Source organism: Cervus elaphus, chromosome 16 (assembly GCF_910594005.1).
Source record: "Cervus elaphus chromosome 16, mCerEla1.1, whole genome shotgun sequence".
Lineage (NCBI taxonomy): Eukaryota > Metazoa > Chordata > Mammalia > Artiodactyla > Cervidae > Cervus > Cervus elaphus.
Genome location: NC_057830.1, coordinates 38,152,460 through 38,176,468, shown reverse-complemented (window position 1 = coordinate 38,176,468; position 24,009 = coordinate 38,152,460). Strand labels below are relative to the sequence as shown.

The following is a 24,009-nucleotide window of genomic DNA, read 5'->3' as shown; positions in this document are numbered from 1 at the left end:
CTTTCATGGTGGCATGCAGGCTTAGCTGCTCCACAACATGTGGAATCTTTGTTCCCCAACCAGGGATCCAACCCACCTCCCCAGCATTGCAAGGTGGATTCTTAACCACTGGACCACCAGAGGAAACCTCCCCCTTTTTTTTTTAATTGGAGAATAAGTGCTTTACAATGTTGTGTTGGCTTCTACTGAACAACAATGCCAGGCAGCTATAAGTATACATATATCCCTCCCTCTTGAGCCTCCCTTCTCATCTCTTAAAGTAGGGCTGATACTAATATTTCTATAAAAAAGATAATATATCCAGTGGGGTTAGCACAGTGCTTGCTTAATAGCTCTTCTCATATGTGAAAGAGCAAATCAATATATGGTCTTCTAATCTGTGCTGCTAATGACCTGCCGCCCTTCATTTATGTAGAAGCCAGGTGAGAAAATGTCACATCAGAGGGACAGTGGGCCACTTCCAAGTCTTGAGTTCCTCTCCCAGGTCTTTCATTCTGTTGACACTCCTGCCAAAAAAAAAATGCATTCTCTGTGTCTTAGAATGTGGGCTTACTAAAAATTGTCAGTGTCATGTGACTCAAGCAACTTGGTCTAGTAGAATTTTTTTTTCATATTTATTATTTTTATTTGTTTTTTAAAATTGGAAGATAATCGCTGTACAGTGTTGTGCCCGTTTCTGCTCTGCAACAACACGAATTAGCCACGTGTACACACAGATCGCCTCCCTCCCACGCCCCAGCGCTCTCGATCATCAAGAGCTCCAGGCGGAGCCCCCTGTGCGGTGCAGCAGGTGCCCACTTGCTGTGGGTTTTGTACGTGGTAGTGGGAATAGTCAGTGCTCCTCTCTCAGTTCATCCCCCTCTCTCCTTTCTCCTGCCGTGTCCTCAAGTCTCTTCTCTATGTCTGTGTCTCTATTCCTGCAGATAGGTTCAACAGAACCATCTTCCTAGATTCCGTGTATATGCATTAATGTAAGATGCTTGTTTTTCTCTTTGTGACTTACTTCACTCTGTATGACAGACTCTAGGTCCATCCACATCACTTACAAATGACCCAGTTTCATTCCTTTTTATGGCCGAATAATATTCCATTGTAAATATGTACCACATCTTATCCATCTGTTAGTGGACATTCAGGCTGCCTGCATGTCCTGGATATTAGAGTTTTTAAACAGGGTAGTCTGCAGGGTTGATCTGAGAACACCCAGACCCCTGCCGAGGACCCTGATGAATTATTCTTCTGCCAGCCTAGGGACACTGGGAGTCATCGTTGACAAAAAAATAAACATCTCTGCCTGCTCTCTCTTCCTCCAGGATTCTGTGTTTGCTGATACTGTAATTTTCCAGAGTTCTTCACTGAGGCCTGAAGTAATTAGCTTCTTTTTTTTTTTTTTTTTCAATTTTATGTTTGTTTTAACACCAAAAACATTTTGTACTGGGGTAAAGCTGATTAACAGTGTTGTGATAGTTTCATATGAACAGTGAAGGAGGGACTAAGCAGATACTGGAGTGGGCTGCCATGCCCTCCTCCAGAGGATCTTCCCAACCCAGGGATCAAACCTGCATCTGTTATGTCTCCTGTATTGGCAGGCAGGTTCTTTACCACTAGCCCCACCTGGGAAGCCCAGCAGTTTGTTTCTTTAATTAAGTTTTATCTTTTTCCTAGTGATGGATATTACTGATATTGTACATGGCAAGGTGGATGATGAAGAAAAGCAGCATTTTATTCCCTTTCAACAGTAAGTACTTTGGCATTTACCCAGGTTAGTTGAGACCTGGGTTAGGCCCTTGGGAGGTGCATTAACACAGAACCAAGTGCTCAGAACCTTTTGCCTGGTTAGACAAGGAGAACTCTTAAATGAGAAGATTGAGAGGAGCTGACAGAAGACTAGATTCAAAATCCTCATATTAGACTCCAATTTAAGAGGATAACCTAACTTCTTCTGATTCTGCAGAAATGACTGAAGCAATATAAGGGACAAATCTACCAGGTTATGGTACCGTATAAATGCCAGAGTCTACCTGTACTTTGTTGTATGGAACAGTTTTCACAGAGGACCGGGATTTAAGTAGGACAGCACAGGGCTTCTCAGACTGTAACCCGCACATGAATCACCTGGGATCTTGTTGGGATGAATGCAGAACGCCCTCTGGTGGGTCTGCAGTCTCCACCTAATAGGCTTCTAGGTGATGCTCTTGCAGGTCTGGGGAACACGCTTGGTGGGAGTGAAGGGTGGACTGATCCTTGGGTTCCTGCCAGTGAAGGAAAGCCGAGCCAGGAGTGGCTGCAAGGACTCCCCCCCGACCTGCACTCAAGCCCCTTACTGAGCCTCAGGAGCTGGAGCCCTGAGAGGGCCGCCGGGGGATGCTGGAGAGCTGTTCTCCATCCCTGTAACTGAGTGAGCATGCGTGTGAACATCATGACTGACCCCAGCAGGCATGTGCCACTTAACCTCGCACAGGCGGTGGGAGCATTGCTGGATCTAACGCCTAACGAGACAGCCGTGTCAGTGAGAAAAGATGACTGTCTCAGCCAGTGTAGAGCCACTACCACAGATCAGTGTGATAAACTGAGAATTCCAGAAACTAGACCCAAGGACATTTGAGTTAATGTGGTTTTATTAATAATAAGTAATGGGTTGGCCAAAAAGTTCGTTCAGGATTTTCCATAAAATGTTATGGAAAAATTCCCTAACAAACTTTTTTGACCAACCCCAATAATATGGTTATATTATTTTTAAATGATATTAATTTAAAAAATCAATGGAGAAAGATACGCCATGCAAAAGCTATTGTTCAAGATTAGCCAACCATTTCAGAACCCTAGGTTAATCCTCATCTCCCAACTTAAACCATCGTAAATTCCAGATGATAACACATAAAAGGGTAAGAGCCAACAATCTTAAAGTACTATAGAAAAATAAAAGTTTTATATGATGTGATGTGTAAGAAGTCTTTCTGAGTCAAATACCAGAGATTTGACTGAAAAAAAGAAATTGATTTAGCCACACAAAAATTTTGAACAACTTATACATAGAAAAAATTTAATAACATCTTGGCAGTTTGCTGTGTCTTGTATAATACAATAAATATTAAAATACATAGACATGAATATATAAACTATAAAAACATGCTTATAATAAAGATAATTTTCACATCTATGAATGTTGTTTCTGCTATATATACATATATTATTAGACACTGTGATTATATGTACTAGGAGCAGCATTCATGAGTATGAACTGTTAGTTGTTCAGCTGTGTCTGACTCTTTGTGACCCCATGGACTGTAGCCCACCAGGCTTTTCTGTCCATGGGATTTCCCATGTAAGAATACTGGAGTGGGTTGCCATTTCCTTTTCCAAGGCATCTTCCCAAACCAGTGATCAAACCCGGGTCTCCTGCATTGTAGGCAGATTCTTGAACATTATATGAAATACTATATGGTAACATGATACAGTGGCTTCCCCAGTGGCCTAGCGGTAAAGAATCCACCTGCCAATACAGGAGACATAGGTTTGATCCCTGGGTTGGGAAGATACCCTAGAGAAGGAAATGGTAACCCACTCCTGTATTCTTGCCTGGGAAATCCCATGGACAGAGGAGCCTGGCAGACTACAGTTCATGGGGCTGCAAAGAGTCGGACACAACTTAACAACCAAACAACAAAGAAATATGATGGAATATTATGTATGTGTGTATAAATAATCGAGGCAGCATTCATGGACATGAAATTTAGTCTGCTCCATACAAATAATATAAGTAAATGTAGAACAGGAGCAGTATTATGGCTATGAATTGTCTCGAATGCGTTTCTCTGTATTTGTCTCACTTTATGAGGTGGGTTTCTGGTTTGGTTGTGTGCCTCCCGCTTACTTTCAGAACCAGCCCTTTCTACCAGTTATGCTGAAACACTGAGTCCTCAGATTGTTTGTCTCCACTACAGAATAATACAAGCTTTGAGTCTCCGAGGAGCCCAGCCCTAATTTGATTACCACTCAGTTTGCAGCCAGCAGCCACTTTAAAGCCTTCATGATGCAAATCATGGCCTCTAGCATTGAACTCCCAAGATTTATGGCAGAGCTTTTGTAACTTAACCTCAAAAGCTTTACAGCGATTGTATTGGGAGAGTTTTTATAGGCATATCCTGCTAGACTGAGAGGGTGTCATTTGGAAACAACGCATTCTGCAGCAATCCCACTTTTTAGGAACATACTGCAGTGTGGTGGTGGTGGTTTAGTCCCTAAGTCCGTATTCAGCTCTGGCGACCCCATGGACTGTAGCCTGCCAGACTCCTCCATCCATGGGATTTCCCAGGCAAGAATACTGGAGTGGGTTGCCATTTCCTTCTCCAGAGGATCTTCCCATCCCAGGGATTGAACCCGGTTCTGCAGCACTCCAGGTGGTTTCTTTACCGACTGAGCCACCATGCGCCTATACTGCAGTATGCTTCCTGTGTATTGTCAGGATACAGATCTGAACCCTGCAGAGCAAGCTGGCCTGTGTGTTGTGGGCAAGAGACCAAAACCACAGCAGAGAAGACTGGCGACCATTGTCCCACACAGGCTGATAGGGAGTGCCCTATAGTGCTTGTGCTGTCCGTAGAAGGGGGGCTGTGCTCCCCTCTTTGATCCCCCTGTAAGACTCTCAGCCTGATTTGATTGTTAAAGTGAGGCTTGTTTGCTGTGCCATTGCAACCCTATATATAGTTCATCATCACATGGGATTCTACAGACGCCATCCACAATCCACTGCATACGCACCGCTCTTGTACACTGAGTGGTGGAGGTAGGTGGGAGCTCTCAAGGCCTGTGTTTCAGGTCTGTTTCCTCACAGATGAAGGAACTGAAGCCTGAAGGGGAGGCTCCAGCAGAGCTTACTGTCAAGAACCAGAACTGGGGGCTGGGTCTCTTGCCCCTGCTTCCACCCTTCTTCTGCAGTTCCATTCCTGCAGCCTCTCCCACCTTGGAAAGCACATTAAGCACTGCATCTGGTTTCAGCCTTATCATTTGACCATCAGTTTTGTTTGTTCTTGAGTTGCTTTTTTCCCCCTTTTCCCCCCAAGTCATTTTGAGATGAATTTGCTAAGATAGGCACCCAGTGGGAAAATAAAGATGGAAAATATCTTGTCGTTAGGTTGCTTTACTGTTTATATTTTCAAATGATAGGCCCATCAAACCCAGCAGTATCTGAGGCTCTGCTGCAGAGACTTCCTCTTTTTGTCTTACCGGTTATTTCTCATTTTCCCAGAATTGCCATGGAAACCTATATCCGACAGAGGCAGCTAATCATGTCGCCCCTGATAACATCCCACGTGATCGGGGAGAATGAACCACTCACGTCAGTCTTGAATAAAGTGATAGCAACCAAAGAAGTGAATCACAAAGGACAAGGTACTCGGCCCTATGTACCAAGGGGGGAGGGGGCTTGGTGGGGCTCGGGAGTGGTGGTGCTCAGAGCTGAGTCCTTGGACTCTGGCCCTTTCCTTATCGTCCTCTGATATAAAACAGACCCTGCTGGGGACTGCCCACCTCAACTTCCGACTGACACTGATGGCAGTTAAGACTTCAGAGCATTGTCTCGCAGCTGTATTTTGTAAATTCTGTAGAACGCATTCTCATCTGATGAGTCTCCTCACTTTCGTCTGCTGTATGATCCCAATGCTGTAAATTAAGGCACAAAGAAAAAGAGTTTTGAAGATAATTATGTTCCACTCTCTGTATAGGTTTATCCCGTTACATTTCCAAAAACTGAGGAGAAAGAGACCAAAGTCATGTAAATGACTACGATTTCATGTAAAATAATGGGCTTTCCAGCAAATCATTTTTTCGTACCTCCATGTCATTTTGTTGACTTAGTTTTAACTCCGAGGAGTTTTGCTAATTGAAACTATATTTTAATCCAGGTAACAAGGGAAAACAGTTAAAATTTAGATACCAAGGTGGTGATGATTGGGAGTCAGTTTTTGAAGACTGAGTTACTTTTTTTTTTTTTAAACCACCTTGTAATTGTCTTCCGAAGTGGAAGCAATTAGGAAACGTTATTTTTGGCATATTTAGTTTGTCATGTATTGACAGTTACCCTGAGTGAGAAATAGTTGTGAGGAAACACAGATTCTAAAAATAAATAACCAGATATATTTCTGTTGTTTTATTTTTTTTTTTCATTTATTTTTATTAGTTGGAGGCTAATTACTTTACAATATTGTAGTGGTTTTTGTCATACATTGACATGAATCAGCCATGGATTTACATGTATTCCCCATCCCGATCCCCCTTCCCACCTCCCTCTCTACCCGATCCCTCTGGGTCTTCCCAGTGCACCAGGCCGGAGCACTTGTCTCATGCATCCAACCTGGGCTGGTGATCCGTTTCATCCTAGATAATATACATGCTTCGATGCTGTTCTCTCGAAACATCCCCCCCTTGCCTTCTCCCACAGAGTCCAAAAGTCTGTTCTGTACATCTGTGTCTCTTTTTCAGTTTTGCATATAGGGTTATCATTACCATCTTTCTAAATTCCATATATATGTGTTAGTATACTGTAATGGTCTTTATCTTTCTGGTTTACTTCACTCTGTATAATGGGCTCCAGTTTCATCCATCTCATTAGAACTGGTTCAAATGAATTCTGAGTAATATTCCATGGTGTATATGAACCACAGCTTCCTTATCCATTCGTCTGCTGATGGGCATCTAGGTTGCTTCCATGTCCTGGCTGTTATAAACAGTGCTGCGATGAACACTGGGGTACATGTGTCTCTTTCAAATCTGGTTTCCTCGGTGTGTATGCCCAGCAGTGGGATTGCTGGGTCATATGGCAGTTCTATTTCCAGTTTTTTAAGAAATCTCCACACTGTTCTCCATAGTGGCTGTACTAGTTTGCATTCCCACCAACAGTGTAAGAGGGTTCCCTTTTCTCCACACCCTCTCCAGCATTTATTGCTTGTAGACTTTTGGATAGCAGCCATCCTGACTGGCGTGTAATGGTACCTCATTGTGGTTTTGATTTGCATTTCTCTAATAATGAGTGATGTTGAGCATCTTTTCATGTGTTTGTTAGCCATCTGTATGTCTTCTTTGGAGAAATGTCTGTTTAGTTCTTTGGCCTATTTTTTGATTGGGTCATTAATTTTTCTGGAGTTGAGCTTCAGGAGTTGCTTGTATATTTTTGAGATTAGTCCTTTGTCTGTTGCTTCGTTTGCTATTATTTTCTCCCAATCTGAGGGCTGTCTTTTCACCTTGCTTATAGTTTCCTCTGTTGTGCAAAAGCTTTTAAGTTTCATTAGGTCCCATTTGTTTATTTTTGCTTTTATTTCCAGTATTCTGGGAGGTGGGTCATAGAGGATCCTGCTGTGATTTATGTTGGAGAGTGTTTTGCCTATGTTCTCCTCTAGGAGTTTTATAGTTTCTGGTCTTACATTTAGATCTTTAATCCATTTTGAGTTTATTTTTGTGTATGGTGTTAGAAAGTGTTCTAGTTTCATTGTTTTACAAGTGGTTGACCAGTTTTCCCAGCACCACTTGTTAAAGAGGCTGTCTTTTTTCCATTGTATATCCTTGCCTCCTTTGTCGAAGATAAGGTGTCCATAGGTTCGTGGATTTATCTCTGGGCTTTCTATTCTGTTCCATTGGTCTATATTTCTGTCTTTGTGCCAGTACCATACTGTCTTGATGACTGCGGCTTTGTAGTAGAGTCTGAAGTCAGGCAGGTTGATTCCTCCAGTTCCATTCTTCTTTCTCAAGATTACTTTGGCTATTCGAGGTTTTTTGTATTTCCATACAAATTGTGAAATTATTTGTTCTAGTTCTGTGAAAAATACTGTTGGTAGCTTGATAGGGATTGCATTGAATCTATAGATTGCTTTGGGTAGTATAGCCATTTTGACAATATTGATTCTTCCAATCCATGAACACGGTATGTTTCTCCATCTGTTTGTGTCCTCTTTGATTTCTTTCATCAGTGTTTTATAGTTTTCTATGTATAGGTCTTTTGTTTCTTTAGGTAGATATACTCCTAAGTATTAAATTCTTTTTGTTGCAATGGTGAATGGTATTGTTTCCTTAATTTCTCTTTCTGTTTTCTCATTGTTAGTGTATAGGAATGCAAGGGATTTCTGTGTGTTAATTTTATATCCTGCAACTTTACTATATTTGTTGATTAGCTCTAGTAATTTTCTGGTAGAGTCTTTAGGGTTTTCTATGTAGAGGATCATGTCATCTGCAAACAGCGAGAGTTTCACTTCTTCTTTTCCTATCTGGATTCCTTTTACTTCTTTTTCTACTCTGATTGCTGTGGCCAAAACTTCCAAAACTATGTTGAATAGTAGTGGTGAGAGTGGGCACCCTTGTCTTGTTCCTGATTTCAGGGGAAATGCTTTCAATTTTTCACCATTGAGGGTGATGCTTGCTGTGGGTTTGTCATATATAGCTTTTATTATGTTGAGGTATGTTCCTTCTATTCCTGCTTTATGGAGAGTTTTAATCATAAATGGATGTTGAATTTTGTCAAAGGCTTTTTCTGCATCTATTGAGATATTAAAGAATCCTTGCATTCCTGGAATAAAGCCCACTTGGTCATGGTGTATGATTTTTTTAATATGTTGTTGAATTCTGTTTGCTAGAATTTTGTTAAGGATTTTTGCATCTATATTCATCAGTGATATTGGCCTGTAGTTTTCTTTTTTTTTTTTGTGGCATCTTTGTCTGGTTTTGGAATTAGGGTGATGGTGGCCTCATAGAATGAGTTTGGAAGTTTACCTTCTTCTGCAATTTTCTGGAAGAGTTTGAGTAAGATAGGTGTTAGCTCTTCTCTAAATTTTTGGTAGAATTCAGCTGTGAAGCCATCTGGTCCTGGGCTTTTGTTTGCTGGAAGATTTCTGATTACAGTTTCGACTTCCTTGCTTGTGATGGGTCTGTTAAGATCTTCTATTTCTTCCTGGTTCAGTTTTGGAAAGTTATACTTTTCTAAGAATTTGTCCATTTCTTCCAAGTTGTCTATTTTATTGGCATAGAGCTGCTGGTAGTAGTCTCAGGATCCTTTGTATTTCAGTGTTGTCTGTTGTGATCTCTCCATTTTCATTTCTAACTTTGTTAATTTGGTTCTTCTCTCTTTGTTTCTTAATGAGTCTTGCTAATGGCTTGTCAATTTTGTTTATTTTTTCAAAAAACCAGCTTTTAGCTTTGTTGATTTTTGCTATGGTCTCTTTAGTTTCTTTTGCATTTATTTCTGCCCTGATTTTTAAGATTTCTTTCCTTCTACTAACCCTGGGGTTCTTCATTTCTTTCTTCTCTAGTTGCTTTAGGTGTAGAGTTAGGTTATTTATTTGACTTTTTTCTTGTTTCTTGAGGTAAGCCTGTAATGCTATGAACCTTCCCCTTAGCACTGCTTTTACAGTGTCCCATAGGTTTTGGGTTGTTGTGTTTTCATTTTCATTCATTTCTATGCATATTTTCATTTCTTTTTTAATTTCTTCTATGATTTGTTGGTTATTCAGAAGAGTGTTATTTAGCCTCCATATGTTTGAATTTATAATAATTTTTTTCCTATAATTGAGATCTAATCTTACTGCACTGTGGTCAGAAAAGATGACTGGAATGATTTCAATTTTGTTGAATTTACCAAGACTAGATTTATGGCCCAGGATGTGATCTATTCTGGAGAAGGTTCCATGTGCACTTGAGAAAAAGGTGAAGTTGATTGTTTTGGGGTGAAATGTCCTATAGATATCAATTAGGTCTAGCTGGTCCCTTGTGTCATTTAAAGTTTGTGTTTCCTTGTTAATTTTCTGTTTAGTTTATCTATCCATAGTTGTGAGTGGGGTATTAAAGTCTCCCACTATTATTGTGTTACTGTTAATTTCCCCTTTCATACTCGTTAGCGTTTGCCGTACATATTGCGGTGCTCCTATGTTGGGTGCATATATATTTATAATTGTTATATCTTCTTCTTGGATTGATCCTTTGATCATTATGTACTGTCCTTCTTTGTCTCTTTTCACAGCCTTTATTTGAAAGTCTATTTTATCTGATATGAGTATTGCGACTCCTGCTTTCTTTTGGTCTCCATTTGCGTGAAATATATTTTTCCAGCCCTTCACTTTTAGTCTGTGTGTGTCCCTTGTTTTGAGATGGATCTCTTGTAGACAGCATATATAGCGGTCTTGTTTTTGTATCCATTCAGCCAGTCTTTGTCTTTTGGTTGGGGCATTCAACCCATTTACATTTAAGGTAATTATTGATAGGTATGGCCCCGTTGCCATTTACTTTGTTGTTTTGGGTTCACGTTTATACAGCCTTTCTGTGTTGCCTGTCTAGAGAAGCTCCTTTAGCATTTGTTGAAGAGCTGGTTTGGTGGTGCTGAATTCTCTCAGCTTTTGCTTGTCTGTGAAGCTTTTGAATTCTCCTTCATATCTGAATGAGATACTTGCTGGGTACAGTAATCTAGGTTGTAGGTTATACTCTTTCATTACTTTAAGTATGTCCTGCCATTCCCTTCTGGCCTGAAGGGTTTCTATTGATAGATCAGCTGTTATCCTTATGGGAATCCCTTTGTGTGTTATTTGTTGTTTCTCCCTTGCTGCTTTTAATATTTGTTCTTTGTGTTTGATCTTTGTTAATTTGATTAATATGTGTCTTGGGGTGTTTCGCCTTGGGTTTATCCTGTTTGGGACTCTCTGGGCTTCTTGGACTTGGGTGGCTATTTCCTTCCCCATTTTAGGGAAGTTTTCAGCTATTATCTCCTCGAGTATTTTCTCATGGCCTTTCTTTTTGTCTTCTTCTTCTGGGACTCCTATGATTCGAATGTTGGGGCGTTTCACATTGTCCCAGAGGTCCCTGAGGTTGTCCTCATTTCTTTTGATTCTTTTTTCTTTTTTCCTCTCTGCTTCATTTATTTCCACCATTTTATCTTCTACCTCACTTATCCTATCTTCTGTCTCCATTATTCTACTCTTGGTTCCCTCCAGAGTGTTTTTGATCTCATTTATTGCATTATTCATTTTTAATTGACTCTTTTTTATTTCTTCTAGGTCCTTATTAAACATTTCTTCCATCTTCTCAATCCTTGTCTCCAGGCTATTTATCTGTAACTCCATTTTGTTTTCAAGATTTTGGATCCTTTTTATTATCATTATTCTAAATTCTTTTTCAGGTAGATTCCCTGTCTTCTCCTCTTTTGTTTGACTTGGTGGGCATTTTTCATGTTCCTTTACCTGTTGGGTGTTTCTCTGCCTTTTCATCTTGTTTAGATGCTGTGTCTGGAGTGGGCTTTCTGTATTCTGGTGGTCTGTGGTTCCTTTTTATTGTGGAGGTTTCACCCAGTGGGCGGGGTTGGATGATTGGCTTGTCAAGGTTTCCTGGTTAGGGAAGCTTGCGTCGGTATTCTGGTGCATGGAACTGGATTTCTTCTCTCTGGAGTGCAATGGATTGTCCAGTAATGAGTTTTGAGATGGGTCTATGTGTTAGGTTTGACTTTGGGCAGCCTGTATGTTGACGCTCAGGTCTATGTTCCTGCGTTGCTGAAGAATTTGCGTGGTATGTCTTGCTGTGGAACTTATTGGCTCTTGGGTGGTGGTTGGTTTCAGTGTAGGTATGGAGGCTTTTGGACAGTCTCTTATTACTTAATGTTCCCTGTAGTCAGGCGTTTTCTGGCGTTCTCAGGTTTTGGGCTTAAGTCTCTTGCCTCTGGATTTCAGTTTTATTCTTCCAGTAGTCTCAAGACTTCTCCAACTATACAGCACTGATAATAAAACTTCTAGGTTAATGGTGAAAAGATTCTCCGCCGTGAGGGACACCCAGAGAGGTTCACAGAGTTACATGAAGAAGAGGAGAGTGAGGAGGGAGATAAGAGATGAGCAGGAGGAGAAAAGGGGGACTCAAGGAGAGAGACAGATCTACGCAGTTCTCTGTTCCCAAAGTGTTCTCCGTAGCCCAGACACCCACAAAGATTCACAGAATTGGATTGGGAAGAGAAGGGGAAAGGAGGAAATAGAGGTGTTCTGAGGTAGAAAATGGAGAGTCAAAAGTGGGAGACAGTAATCAACACACTCCTGAATAAAAATGGGAACTGAATATTGGATTCTTAAATGTCCAAAATTTATATCACATACTGAAAAACAAAAATTAAAAATCTAGAGTAGAGGTTAGACTCTTAAAAATACAATATTAAAAGCAAAAACAAAACCAAAAAATTTTAGAAATATATATGAAGTTCGGTTTAAAAATAGGGCTTCTCTCTCCTTTTTTTTTTTGCTAGGTTATAGTGAAATGAAAATGAAAGTTAAGGAGTAATAGAGGAGTAATAGAGGACTTTAAAAGAAGATAAGAGAAAAAAAAAAGAAGAAAAAAAACAAGAAAATTTTTTTTTCCTAATTAAAAAAATCATAAAAATATATGAAAATGAAAGTTAAGGAGTAATGGGGGAGTAATAGGGAATTTTAAAAGAAAATAAAAGAGAAAAAAAAAGAAAAGAAAAAAAATTTTTTTTTTAACTGAAAAAAAAAAAGGTAAAAATATATCTAGGAATTTTTCTGGAGCTGTTGTGGGCAGTGTGGGTTCGGTTCAGTTTCAGATAGCTCCTTGTTCCAGCTTACACTTCTCAATATCTGTAGGCCCCTTCCCGTGTAGTCGGTGTTACCTACAGGGATTTTAATCTGTTGCACCGGTCCCTTCTGAAGCGGTTCCCTTTGTTTATTTGACTTCTGTTTGCCGGTCTCTTCAGTGTCTAATTTCCACCCTGACACAGGCGGGCAGAGGTGGTCTCTTGTTCAGGTTCGCTAGTTCAGTCCTGCTGCAGGGAGGGAGGGGCGCTGCAGACAGATATCGCTGTGTGTGGGGAGCACTCACAGTGTTCTGGCCACACTGGGTTTGCCCCCGCTCACAGGTGTGTGTGCTCTCCCCGTCTACGCTGCTCAGACTCCCGGCTGCTCTATATGGAGCGTGCCCTGCGTTGCGTGCGGTTCCAGTTTTCGGGTATTCAACAAACGCGCGGACTTGGTTGTGCCTGCGTTTTGTGCCTTCCTCTGCCCGAGCAGCTCAGGCAGCCAGGAGCTTGACGGGCGCATTCTCCCCGGGTGCAGGGCGCCTTATCCCCTCCGCGGTCCCCGCCTCAGTTTCCGCGCGCGCCGGTGGGGTGCGTGCGCCTTGTGTCTAGCCGCGACCCTCCCGGCGGATGTCAACCATCCAGAATCTCAGGAAGTCTTTGGTTAGAAACTGGGGGCCTGTTTCCAGTGTGCTAGGGGATGCCGTCTCTGGGGCCGAGTTTGCCCCTTTCCCCTACCCCCTGCCTCCTGCCTCCGGCGGGGATCAGTCCTTTTTTCTGTGAACGGCCGGCAGTGTGTTCAGGCCGGTTAATTTTCTCTCTGTCTCTTGCTATCCCACAGTTTAGGTTGCTGTCTCGCGAAAGCTCCCTCCGATTGCTCTCAGGGCCTTCGGCCCGGTCCTCACCCTAAGCAGTGCGCCGGCTCCTCTCCGTTCTGCCCCCACTTGCTGGTGGTGGATATGGGCGTCTGGGGTACTTTTCTGCTGGGAGTTGCTTTTAGGCACGTAATCTGTGGGTTTTATTTATTTTTCCTCCCAGTTAGGTTGCCGGTTGCCCTCTGAGATTCGAAAACTTCCCGCAGACCCGCCAGTGCGAGGGTTGCCTTCCTCTATTTAGTCTCCCTTCCCGGGGCGGGTCTCCGTCCCTAGTTCTTTTGTCTCTTTTTATCTTTTATATTTTGTCCTACCTCCTTTTGAAGAGAATGGGCTGCTTTTCTGGGCGTCTGATGTCCTCTGCTAGCAATCAAAAGTTGTTTTATGAAGTTTGCTCAGCGTTCAATTGTTCTTTCAACGAATTTGTAGGGGAGAAAGTGGTCTCCCAGTCCTATTCCTCCGCCATCTTGGCTCCTCCTCACCATTTCTGTTGTTTTAGAACTCCTAACCTAAGGATGTAATTTGTTAGAGTGGAAAATTCTTAATTAGATTGCTGTCTCTGTATAATTTTTTTTTATCAAAACTGTAAGAAAATATTCCTTCTCTTCCTTCCTAACAAAATACTTTTCAAATGTTTTCATGCTCTTCATAAATACTTTTTGTGGCTGTGTAATATTCCATTGCTTGGATTATTTTTTTTTTCTTCCCAAGCATGAAATCCCCTAGGTAAATACTTAAGTAATTTCTAGTTTGTCACCATTATAAATTTAAATAACTCTGGTATGACTATCTTTATATATGAAGGTATATAAGACGTGCACTATGAAAGATACATACTGCTGCTGCTGCTAAGTCACTTCAGTCGTGTCTGACTCTGTGCGACCCCATAGACGGCAGCCCACCAGGCTCCCCCATCCCGGGGATACTCCAGGCAAGAGCACTGTAGTGGGTTGCCATTTCCTTCTCCAATGGATGAAAGTGAAAAGTGAAAGTGAAGTCTCTCAGTCATGTCTGACTCCTAGCGACCCCATGGACTGCAGCCCACCAGGCTCCTCCGTCCATGGGATTTTCCAGGCAAGAGTACTGGAGTGGGTTGCCCTTGCCTTCTCCAAAAGATGCATACTATCTTTTTCATATTTAGGACTGTCTCCCCAAGAAAATTCCCAGAAGTAGGATTTCTGGCCCAGATGATAGGAATAAGCTTATGACTGGAGACGCACATATTACCAGAACGCTTTCCATAGATGGGCGCTAATTACTATCTGCCTGCTTGGCAAACTGATGTTTAAAATTCTTTACCTGTTTGAGGGGTGGAAAGTTGACTTCTATAACTCTGTTGCATCAAAAAAAAAAAAAAAATGACAGTGAGTTATCTGGCACTCATATGTATTTATAATTTTCTAAAGTTTTCATTCTCAGTTTTTATAAACTCTGTATACTAAAGGTAATAGTCCATCTACTTAGGATGCATACTTATTAGTTTCTGGTTAGCCAAATATTTATAAACTTCTTGTATTTCCTGGTGAATTGTGTATTCATGTTTTGTTTGTGATCTGAATATTTTTCATCTAGTGAGTATAAACTCATAATTTCTTATAAGCATTTTGCCATGCCTTTTATAGTTGTATGTAGTGTATGGTATATGAAGTATACCTTTTGTTTTTTTTATGACTATCAAAATTTCAGCTTGTATAGATAATTATCTTGCTTTTGTGGTTTCTTCCTTTGTTTCTTTACTTAGAAAAATGGTCCAGAAATTTGTACACTTATGTTTTTAATTTCTGGTCTGTTTTTCTATTATTTTTTACATTAGGAATTTATTTTAATGAAAATATGTGGTGAGAGGTTAGATTGATTCTGCTCTGAGTACAGTAGAATATTTCAGTACATTTATGGAATTGATCCATTTTTTCATGATTTGTTGTCTCTTTTGCTGTATGCTTAATAGCTGTATATAATAGTACTTGATTTCATTGTTTTCATTGATTTATATATCTTTACTACTAATATCACTCATTATTATAACTTCACAGTATTTTGGTATCTGATAGGGACCATCTTCCCCCCAACCCCCAGAGCAAACATCTGTTTACCTCTCTGTCAAATTCTCAAAGAAATCCTGCTATGCTTTTGTCAGGAGTGTCATTAAAATTATAAGTTAACTGGGGGAGAATTGATGTCTTTTCAGTAATGTATCTGTGTATTAATACCAGGCATATATTTTTCTTATTCAAGTGTGCATTTATTATATAGATCATAACAAAGAGCTAAAAATTTGTCTTTTTTTCTTTAAAGGACTTTGGGTGTCCTTGAAGCTATTGCCAGGAGACCTCACGCAAGTTCAGAAAAATTTTTCACACTTGGTTGATCGATCCACAGCTATTGCACGGAAGATGGGCTTTCCTGAGATAATCCTTCCAGGTAAATGCTTTGCTTGATTCACCTGTTATGCATTCTCTAGGACTTTCTTCCATGTAGCCATCACTTTAAAAAAAATTTTTTTTATTCAAGTGTAGTTGCCTTACAATGTTAATTTCCATAGTACATCAAAGTGAATCAGCTATACCTATACATATATCCCCTCTTTTTTGTATTTCCTTCCCATTTAGATCACCACGGAGCAATGAGTAGAGATTCCTGTGCTATACATAGGTTCTCGTTGGTTATCTGTTACACATAGTATGAATAGTGTTTGCCTAGAGAATTCCATGAACAGAAGAGTATAGTGGGCTACAGTTCATGGGGTCGCAAAGAGTCGGACGTGACTGAGCAACTTAACACACACATGCACAAATAGTGTATACATGTCAATGCCCATCTCTCGGTTCATCCCAACCCCTTCCCCCTCTGGGTGTCCGTACATTTGCTCTCTATGTCTGTGTGTCTATTTCTGCTTTATAAATAGGATTATATATAACAGTTTTTTCTAATTCCACATATATGAATGAATATGATTTTTTCTTTCTGATTTATTTCACTCTATATGACAGTTTCTGGGTCCATCCATGTCTCAGCAAATGACCCAATTTTTTTTCCTTTTTATGGCTGAGTAATATTCCATTTTATATATGTACCACATCTTCTTTATCCATTCCTCTGCTGATGGCCATTTAGGTTGTTTCCATGTCCTGGCTATTGTACATAGTGCCACAGTGACCATGGAGTGCTCTCATGGGACCCTTGAGGCAACATGGATCAAATTTCATCGTTTGCAAGTTGCAGTTTCTTAGAAAACTACCCAGTATGCAAGCCCAAGAGAGCGCTTTTACAAGTAACTCAAGATTTTCTCTTTGCTTTCTCTTCCTTAGTGTTCTGCACAAGTCCTTCTGAAATACTTCCTAGACCACCCATTCGGTAGCACTAAATAGCACAGGTTCTCTGCCCCAAGAATAACTTGCTTCATCTGCACGTGCCTCTTCTCATGATGCCATCACCAACACTGTGGGCTCCTTGACAGGAAACTGCAGCAAGGTGCCCGCTCAGCCCAAACTCAGCCGGACCTTCTGCTCCATTGACTTTAGCTCCAGCTGTGGTCTTGGCTCTCCCCTTACTTGGGGTGATAGGAATGTAAACGTTTTGCAGTTTCCCACTGTAGTTTCATCTTTTTTGCCACCACGTGATAGTGATCTGCCTGTGTGTTCTAGGGAACTCACCAATTTGACCCATTTACTTCCTTGATCATTGTAGTGATAAAAGAACATCATCCCCTTGAGGAACTTTATGTGTGTGTATTATATAAAATATATATTATAAATATTAAAACACAGATATGTTGTATATTCATTAGGAAAAAATACGAATAAACAATCTTTGGCATGTTAGAAAAATTCTTGAAAACCAAACTGTTACATCTATTGCGTAAAAATTCAGGTTTTTTTTTAATTTTCATTTGTTAATTTAGCTGCCCTGCAGAGCATGTGGGATCTTAGTTCCCTGACCAGGGATTGAACCTGTGCCCCCTGCAATAGAAGCACAGATTCTTAACCACTGGACCACAAAGGAAGTCCCCAGGTTCTTTTAAACTAATTGAAGCTCTTGTTCCTCCTTGGTGAAATTAAGGAGCAGTAATAATTTGATGGGCTTCCCTGGTGGCTCAGTGGAAAGAATCCGCCTGCCAGTGCAGGAGATGCGGTTCAGTCCCTGGGTGGGGAAGATCCTCTGGAGGAGGAAGTGTCAACCCTGTCCAGTATTCTTGCCTGGGAAATCCCATGGACAGAGGAGCCTGGTGGGCACAGTCCATGGGGCTGCTAATAGATGAACACAGCTGAGACTGAGCATGCACACACAAAACAGTTTGACAGCCTCACGCATTTGTGTACATAGTGAGTATTAAAGGAATTATTTGTGGAGTGAACAAGTGAGAGAGTTCTAAAATGGAGATCTTCTTCTTTGCTTGCAAATAGTAGTTTTCATCTGCTTCATCCTTTACAGAGCTGTTTCACCCTAATGCATGTTCATCAACATTCTTGGAAAATGTTTGTCTTATTGCTGTTTATAAAAATAAGTATTGGTATTCTTCCTGTAACTGATGGCCGTTTTATTTCTTCAGCAAGACCGAAACCTAAAAAAATGAAATAGACAAGTTTTTTCTTTGGACAAAGTGAATTCACCTTTAAAATCAGATCTGTGTTTCTCAAACTGCCAGGGCTATAATAGACTTTAAAAATCATCCAGAATGATGGTTCTCAAGTGTAAGTCTTTGGTTTAGCCAATCAGGATTACCTGGGTAATATTAAAATACAGATTCCCAGACTTTTCCAAACTCTGATTCAGTTTGTAAGACCCGGGTTCTCCAGGTTGTTGTTAGTCACTGAGTCTTGTCCGAGTCTTTGCCATCCCATGGATTGCAGCACACAAGGCTTCTCTGTCCTTCACTACCTCCTGGAGTTTGCTCAGACTCATGTCCATTGAGTCAGTGATGCCATCTCATCCTCTGTCGCCCCCTTCTCTGCCCTCAATCTTTCTCAGCATCAGGGTCTTTTCCAATGAGTTATCTCTTTGCATCAGGTGGCCAAAGTATTAGAGTTTCAGCATCAGTCCTTCCAATGAATATTCAAGGTTGATTTCCTTTAGGATTGACCGGTTTGATCTCCTTGCAGTCCAAGGGACTCTCAAGAATCTTTTCCAGCACCACAGTTTGAAAGCATCAGTTTTTCAGCACTCAGCCTTCTTTATGGTCCACCTCTTATATCCATACATGACTACTGTAAACATCGTAGTTTTGACCATATGGACCTTTATCAGGTTCTCCTGGGGATTCTGGTAATTGGCCAGGTTTGAGAAACATAGATCTGGGCCAACATCCCTCACTGAGGTCCTTTTTGTCACCATTTGAACAGGCTCCAGATTCTTCTTTAATTCTTCCCTCTGCTGCATTTTCCCTTGTAGCTAAATTCGTGGAAGCAATTATATCCTCTCTCTTTTTTCACCTGTCAGTCTCTCTCTGTCCAGAATGGCTATCACTGCTCACTAAAGATTACAGTGTCTCTAAGTCCAGTGGATATTCTTAGCCTGATGATCATCTCTGGCCAGCATATGACACGGTTGCTCACTCCGTCTTTTGGAATGTTGCCACACGTTGTTGGTGATGCCACACTCTTCTCATTTTTTTCTTCCCCTGGCGTCTCTCCCAGGATTCCTTTGCCAACTTACCATCTTCGAGCTCACCTTTAAACTTCAGAGTTCCTCAGTATTTGGTTCTTATGCCCTGTCTTAGTCTGCTTGGGCTGCCGTGACAAAGAACCACGGGCTGCGTGGCTTAAGCAATGGAAGTATATGGGACTTCCTTGGAGGTCCAGTGGTCAAGACTCTGTGCTTCCAATGCAGCAGGTGAGGATTTGATCCCTGGTTAGGAAACTTAGATCCCATATGCCACGAGGTGTAGCCAAACAATAAAATATAAAAAATGAAAGCGTATTTTCTTATAGTTCTGGAGGCTGGAAGTCAAAAATCAAAATATCTGCAGGGTTGTTTCTCCAGAATCCTCTTCTTGGTCTACCGGTTGCCGCCTCCTTACTGTATCCTCACACCGTCAGCCCTCATCTGTGTGTTATCTGTGTCCTAGTCTCAGGAAGGTATCAGTTATGTTGGACTAGGGCTCACCATGTGACCCCGTTTTACATTAGTCACCTCTTTAACACATGAATTTGGGGGGGGCACAGTTCAGTCTTTAACAGGTCCCCTTCCTTTCCTTCTGCACTCCGTTCTCTCCCTAGGTGATCTCAGACACTCCTTTTTTTCATATTTATTCATTTAGCTGTGCTGGGTCTTGGCTGCAGCATGTGAACTCTTAGTTGTGGCGTGTGGGATCTAGTTACCTGACCAGGGGTTGAGCCAGACTGTCTGCGTCGGGAGCTCTGCACTACCAGGGAAGTCCTCATCCATTCATTTTGCTTCTGTGTGTTAGTTGCCTATAAATCCAAATCTCTAGTTCTGAGACCCTTCCTTTAATCAGAGGTGCGAAGAGGACCTTCTCTTCCCACCCTCAATTGGATAATTCTTTCTTTTTATTTCTTAACTCAAAATCTGCACCTGGAACTTGTCATCCTAAGCGTCTGGGCCTGACTCTTTTATTGTGTTTTATCTTAGAGAAGAGCCCCTCATCCATCCACTTGCATAGACAAGAAATCTGGAAATCACCCTTGACACCTCCTTCCCTTCACCTCACACAGGATTGAGGGAGAAGATCGATCAGTTTTCCCTTTGAAAGCCTCTCAGCTGCACCCCGTGCTTTATCTGGCTGCAGCTCCCTGGATTGCAGCTCCCATCATCAGTTCCCTGGACAACTGCCATGTCTTCCTAACTGGTTTCCCTGTCTCTGCTCTTTCTACCTCCTTCTCAACACGGTAGCATGAATGGTCGGTTATAAACGCCTTTCTGATATCGTCACACTCCTTCCTTTCTGAAAACATGTCAATGACTTCTGTTTATATTTAGGATGAAGATACAAATTCTTCTGTTGGCCTCAGGCAGGCTTATGTCTGTCTCCATAACCTCATCTCATACCAGATTTCCTTCACTTGAAAGCATCATGGATATGCTACCTCTGGGCCTTTGCACATGCTACGTACTCTCCCTCCTCCTCTCATCCCTCCAGTATCAGCCCAAAGGATAGATTCGCACACCCTCCATTGATCCTGACTTTATAATGATGCATCTCGTCAGATGATGATCTGAGAATGCTTCTGTCACCCACCAGATTATAAGCTGCTTGAGAGCAAGGCTGGTGGGTGTATGGCTGACCGTTGTCTCCCAAACACCCAGCACAGTACTTCATAACAGAGTCTGTGCTCAGTCTGGTTTTTAAAGGAGTAAATGAGTATTATTTCATTTCATTGTACCATAATTTATCCAACCAAATGTTTCTGTGGTTGGAAACTGAAGATGTGTCAAAGTTTTCACATGAACAAACAATACCACAATGAATATGCTTATAAATCATTGCTCACATGTTCTTATTGTGGTATAGTTGATGTACTATATTATATAAGTTTCACATCTACAACAAATAGCACTAAACTTCAGAGACCCTGTGCTATGTATGGAGAGGTAAAATGGGGTAAGCTATGGGGAACAATACGTATAAAAACTCCCATGTAAATAATTTATTACAAAGTCAGAGCATTTTATATTTTACATGTAATTTACATCTTATTACACTCTGAAATTTTAAAATGACTCCAGGTAGCACCACTCACAGGATGGGTTGTTGTATTGCAGGAGATGTTCGGAATGATATTTATGTCACCCTGATCCATGGGGAGTTTGACAAGGGGAAAAAGAAGACACCAAAGAACGTGGAGGTGACCATGTCTGTACATGACGAGGAGGGCAGGCTCTTGGAGGTGAGTGATGTTCCCTGTAGTCCCACTGCCATCACACACACCTTTACAGGACTTCAGGCCTGATGTTAATTGTTCTTCACTGTAGAGTGGATTTGGTGTTTCACAGCAAAAAAGTAGGAAGCCCATTAAATTTGTGATTAGCAGTTACCAATTTTATTAATAAATTCACATAGACTCTTATTTTCGTTATTTCTCCTGTGCTGAGAAAGACCGCAAGCCACCAGGATTTCAGGTGTACATTTCTGATGTGGCGATTCTCTCTCTTTTTTTTTATTGATTTATTTTTGGCTGCACTGGGTCTTCATTGCTGCATACAGGCTTTCTCTAGTTACAGTGAGTGGGGGCTACCCTTTCTTGCAGTGTGCGGGCTTCTCATTGCAGTGGCTTCTCATTGCAGAGCACAGGCTCTTGGCCTTCAATAGTTGAGGCATATGGACTCAGTAGTTGCAGCTCCTGGGCCTAACAGTTGTGGTGCATGGGCTTAGTTTGTGCCAAGGCATCTGGGATCTTCCCAGATCAGGGATCAAACGCATGTCTCCTACATTGGCAGGCGGATTCTTTACCACCGAGCTGCCAGGGAAGCCCCTGATGTAGAGGTTCTTAATCATTTTCAAGTAATTCAGACACTCAATCTGATACGGTCCTTCTTTCGATCTGGAGGGTACAGGTCCTCCACCTGAGTGAGCTGAACCAGTGGAGATGTACGGCTTAGAGCTGTTACAGTTGAAGGGCTCTTGGTTTGAGGTCAACTACCACGCTTTTTAGTTTCAGAGATCAGCAAGCTGCAGCCCAGAGAGGATAAGGTGTTCTCTCAGGGAAGCACAGGACCCAGAGGTGCTGCAGGAAACGGACACAGGTGTCCTGACTTCCGGTCCATTGTTCCTCCAATAGAAGTTAAGTCTTGATTCTGACATCATGGAGGAGGATAGGCAAGGTGTGGTCACGGCAGGCTTTCACTTTCCCGAGTGACCTCTGGCTCCTCTTGTGTGAGCCACAGTTACCTGCTGGGGAGTCCGCTCCATTCACCGAGTGCATCGTGGTGGGGGCACAGCAGAGTACACCGTCCCCCGCTTCCTGGGGATGTGCTCGTCTTTGAAGGAATCGGTTGTTTAAAGACAAGTTGTCCTCTGCATAGAGGGAGAAGCAGAATGCCCTGGGCCACAGTGTGGGAGTGATTTCTTGGTGCTGTCAGGAGAGCCCTTTTGCCCCAAGAGTTCAAGTGCACATCTTCATGGCTTTGCTAACTAGGTTGGAAGTACCCCCACGGAGGCCTGACTCGAACTAAGTGGTTCCTTTCTAGGAAGAGCCACAACCCTAAGTTCTAGTGGACACACCACACCTACGTACCAAGTCCTTAAAACAAGAGTGTAGCCAGGACCTCACACGGCTTTATGTCTGCAAAGTGCTTAGCTTTGGGTCACCTTCACTAGACCTCCATTCACTGAAAGAGGAAAGAAGAAAGAAAAGAAGGACAGTATATGGTTGGAATGGAAGAGAGAGTAAAAGTTCCAGCAAAGAGGAATGTTAAGCTGGTACTGGGTGCCTTAGCAACTACGCATTGAGACACTTGGACCCTCAAAGTGCTAGAAACTCACTCTTTTTTTAAAAAATATATATAATTTAATTAATTTATTTATTTTTTACTTTGCTGGGCTTTTCTTTCGTTTCTGGTGTTTGGGGGCTACTCTCTAGTTGGGGTGTGCAGGCTTCTCATTGCAGTGACTTCTGTTGCGGAGCACAGGTTCTCAGGCGTGCGGGCTTTAGTAGTTGTAGCACGTGGGGTTAGTAGTTGCAGCTCGCAGACTCTAGAGCACGGGCTGAAGAGTTGTGGTACCTGGGCTTAGTTGCTTTGTGGCATGTGGGGTCCTCCCAGATCAGGGATCAAACCTGTGTCTCCTGCATTGGCAGGCAGATTCTTTACCAACGAGCCACTGGGGAAGCCCAAAACTCAGTCGTTTTAAATTAATTTCTTTTATTGACATATGGTTGCTTTACAATGTTGTGTTCATTTCAGGTATACAGCAAAGTGTCTATCTATACAGCATTATCTATCGATCATCTGTGTATATTCTTTTTTAGATTCTTTTCATATGTAGGTTTTTACAACATATTCCATATAGTTCCCTGTGCTGTACGGTAGGTCCTTCTTACCTATTTTATGTAGAGTAATGTGTATCTTTTCATCTCAAGTTCCTAATTATCCCATCCCATTCCTCACCCTTCCCCTTGGGAAACCAGGAGTTTGTTTTCTATGTCCGTGAGTCTGTTGGCATTTTGTAAATAAGTTCATGTCTGTCATCCTTTAGGTTCCACATATGAGTGATGTCATATTTGTCTTTCTCTGTCTGACTTAACGTCACCACTTAGTATGACAATCTCTAGGTTCATCCATGTTGATGCAAACGGCATTATTTCATTCCTTTATATGGATGAGTAGTATTCCATTGTATATATGTACCACATCTTCTTAGAAAGTCATCTCACTCTTCACCCCAGAGGTCATCAACTTATGGATGCCAATGTAAGACAGGCACTCGCCATGTGGAGTACCCTGTGGGTCTAGATAATATTGTCACCTCCTAATTTTTTCTTTCCATCCAAAGAAAGCGATTCATCCTGGTGCTGGATATGAAGGCATTTCTGAGTACAAATCAGTGGTGTATTATCAAGTCAAGCAGCCCTGTTGGTGTGAGACCGTCAAGGTGAGGACGTGCTGTCAGTAACTTCTGTCATATGTGAAACCTCTTCTAGATTC

The 24,009-nt window shown here is 41.7% G+C and overlaps 1 protein-coding gene across 2 annotated transcripts in view; it reads left to right on the top strand.

Moving 5' to 3' along the window:
- The window catches only part of DOCK5 (dedicator of cytokinesis 5), a 281,193-nt gene that overhangs the window by 145,108 nt on the left and 112,076 nt on the right, over positions 1–24,009 (top strand). For both annotated transcript variants that reach the window (XR_006345828.1, XM_043927733.1), the window contains exons 11-15: positions 1,666–1,738; positions 5,249–5,391; positions 15,706–15,831; positions 21,130–21,254; positions 23,858–23,956. Coding sequence is in view for 1 of the 2 variants with exons in the window: in XM_043927733.1 (XP_043783668.1) it covers positions 1,666–1,738; positions 5,249–5,391; positions 15,706–15,831; positions 21,130–21,254; positions 23,858–23,956 (566 nt within the window). In the remaining variant the exon portion in view is untranslated. The remainder of the gene's footprint in view (positions 1–1,665; positions 1,739–5,248; positions 5,392–15,705; positions 15,832–21,129; positions 21,255–23,857; positions 23,957–24,009) is intronic.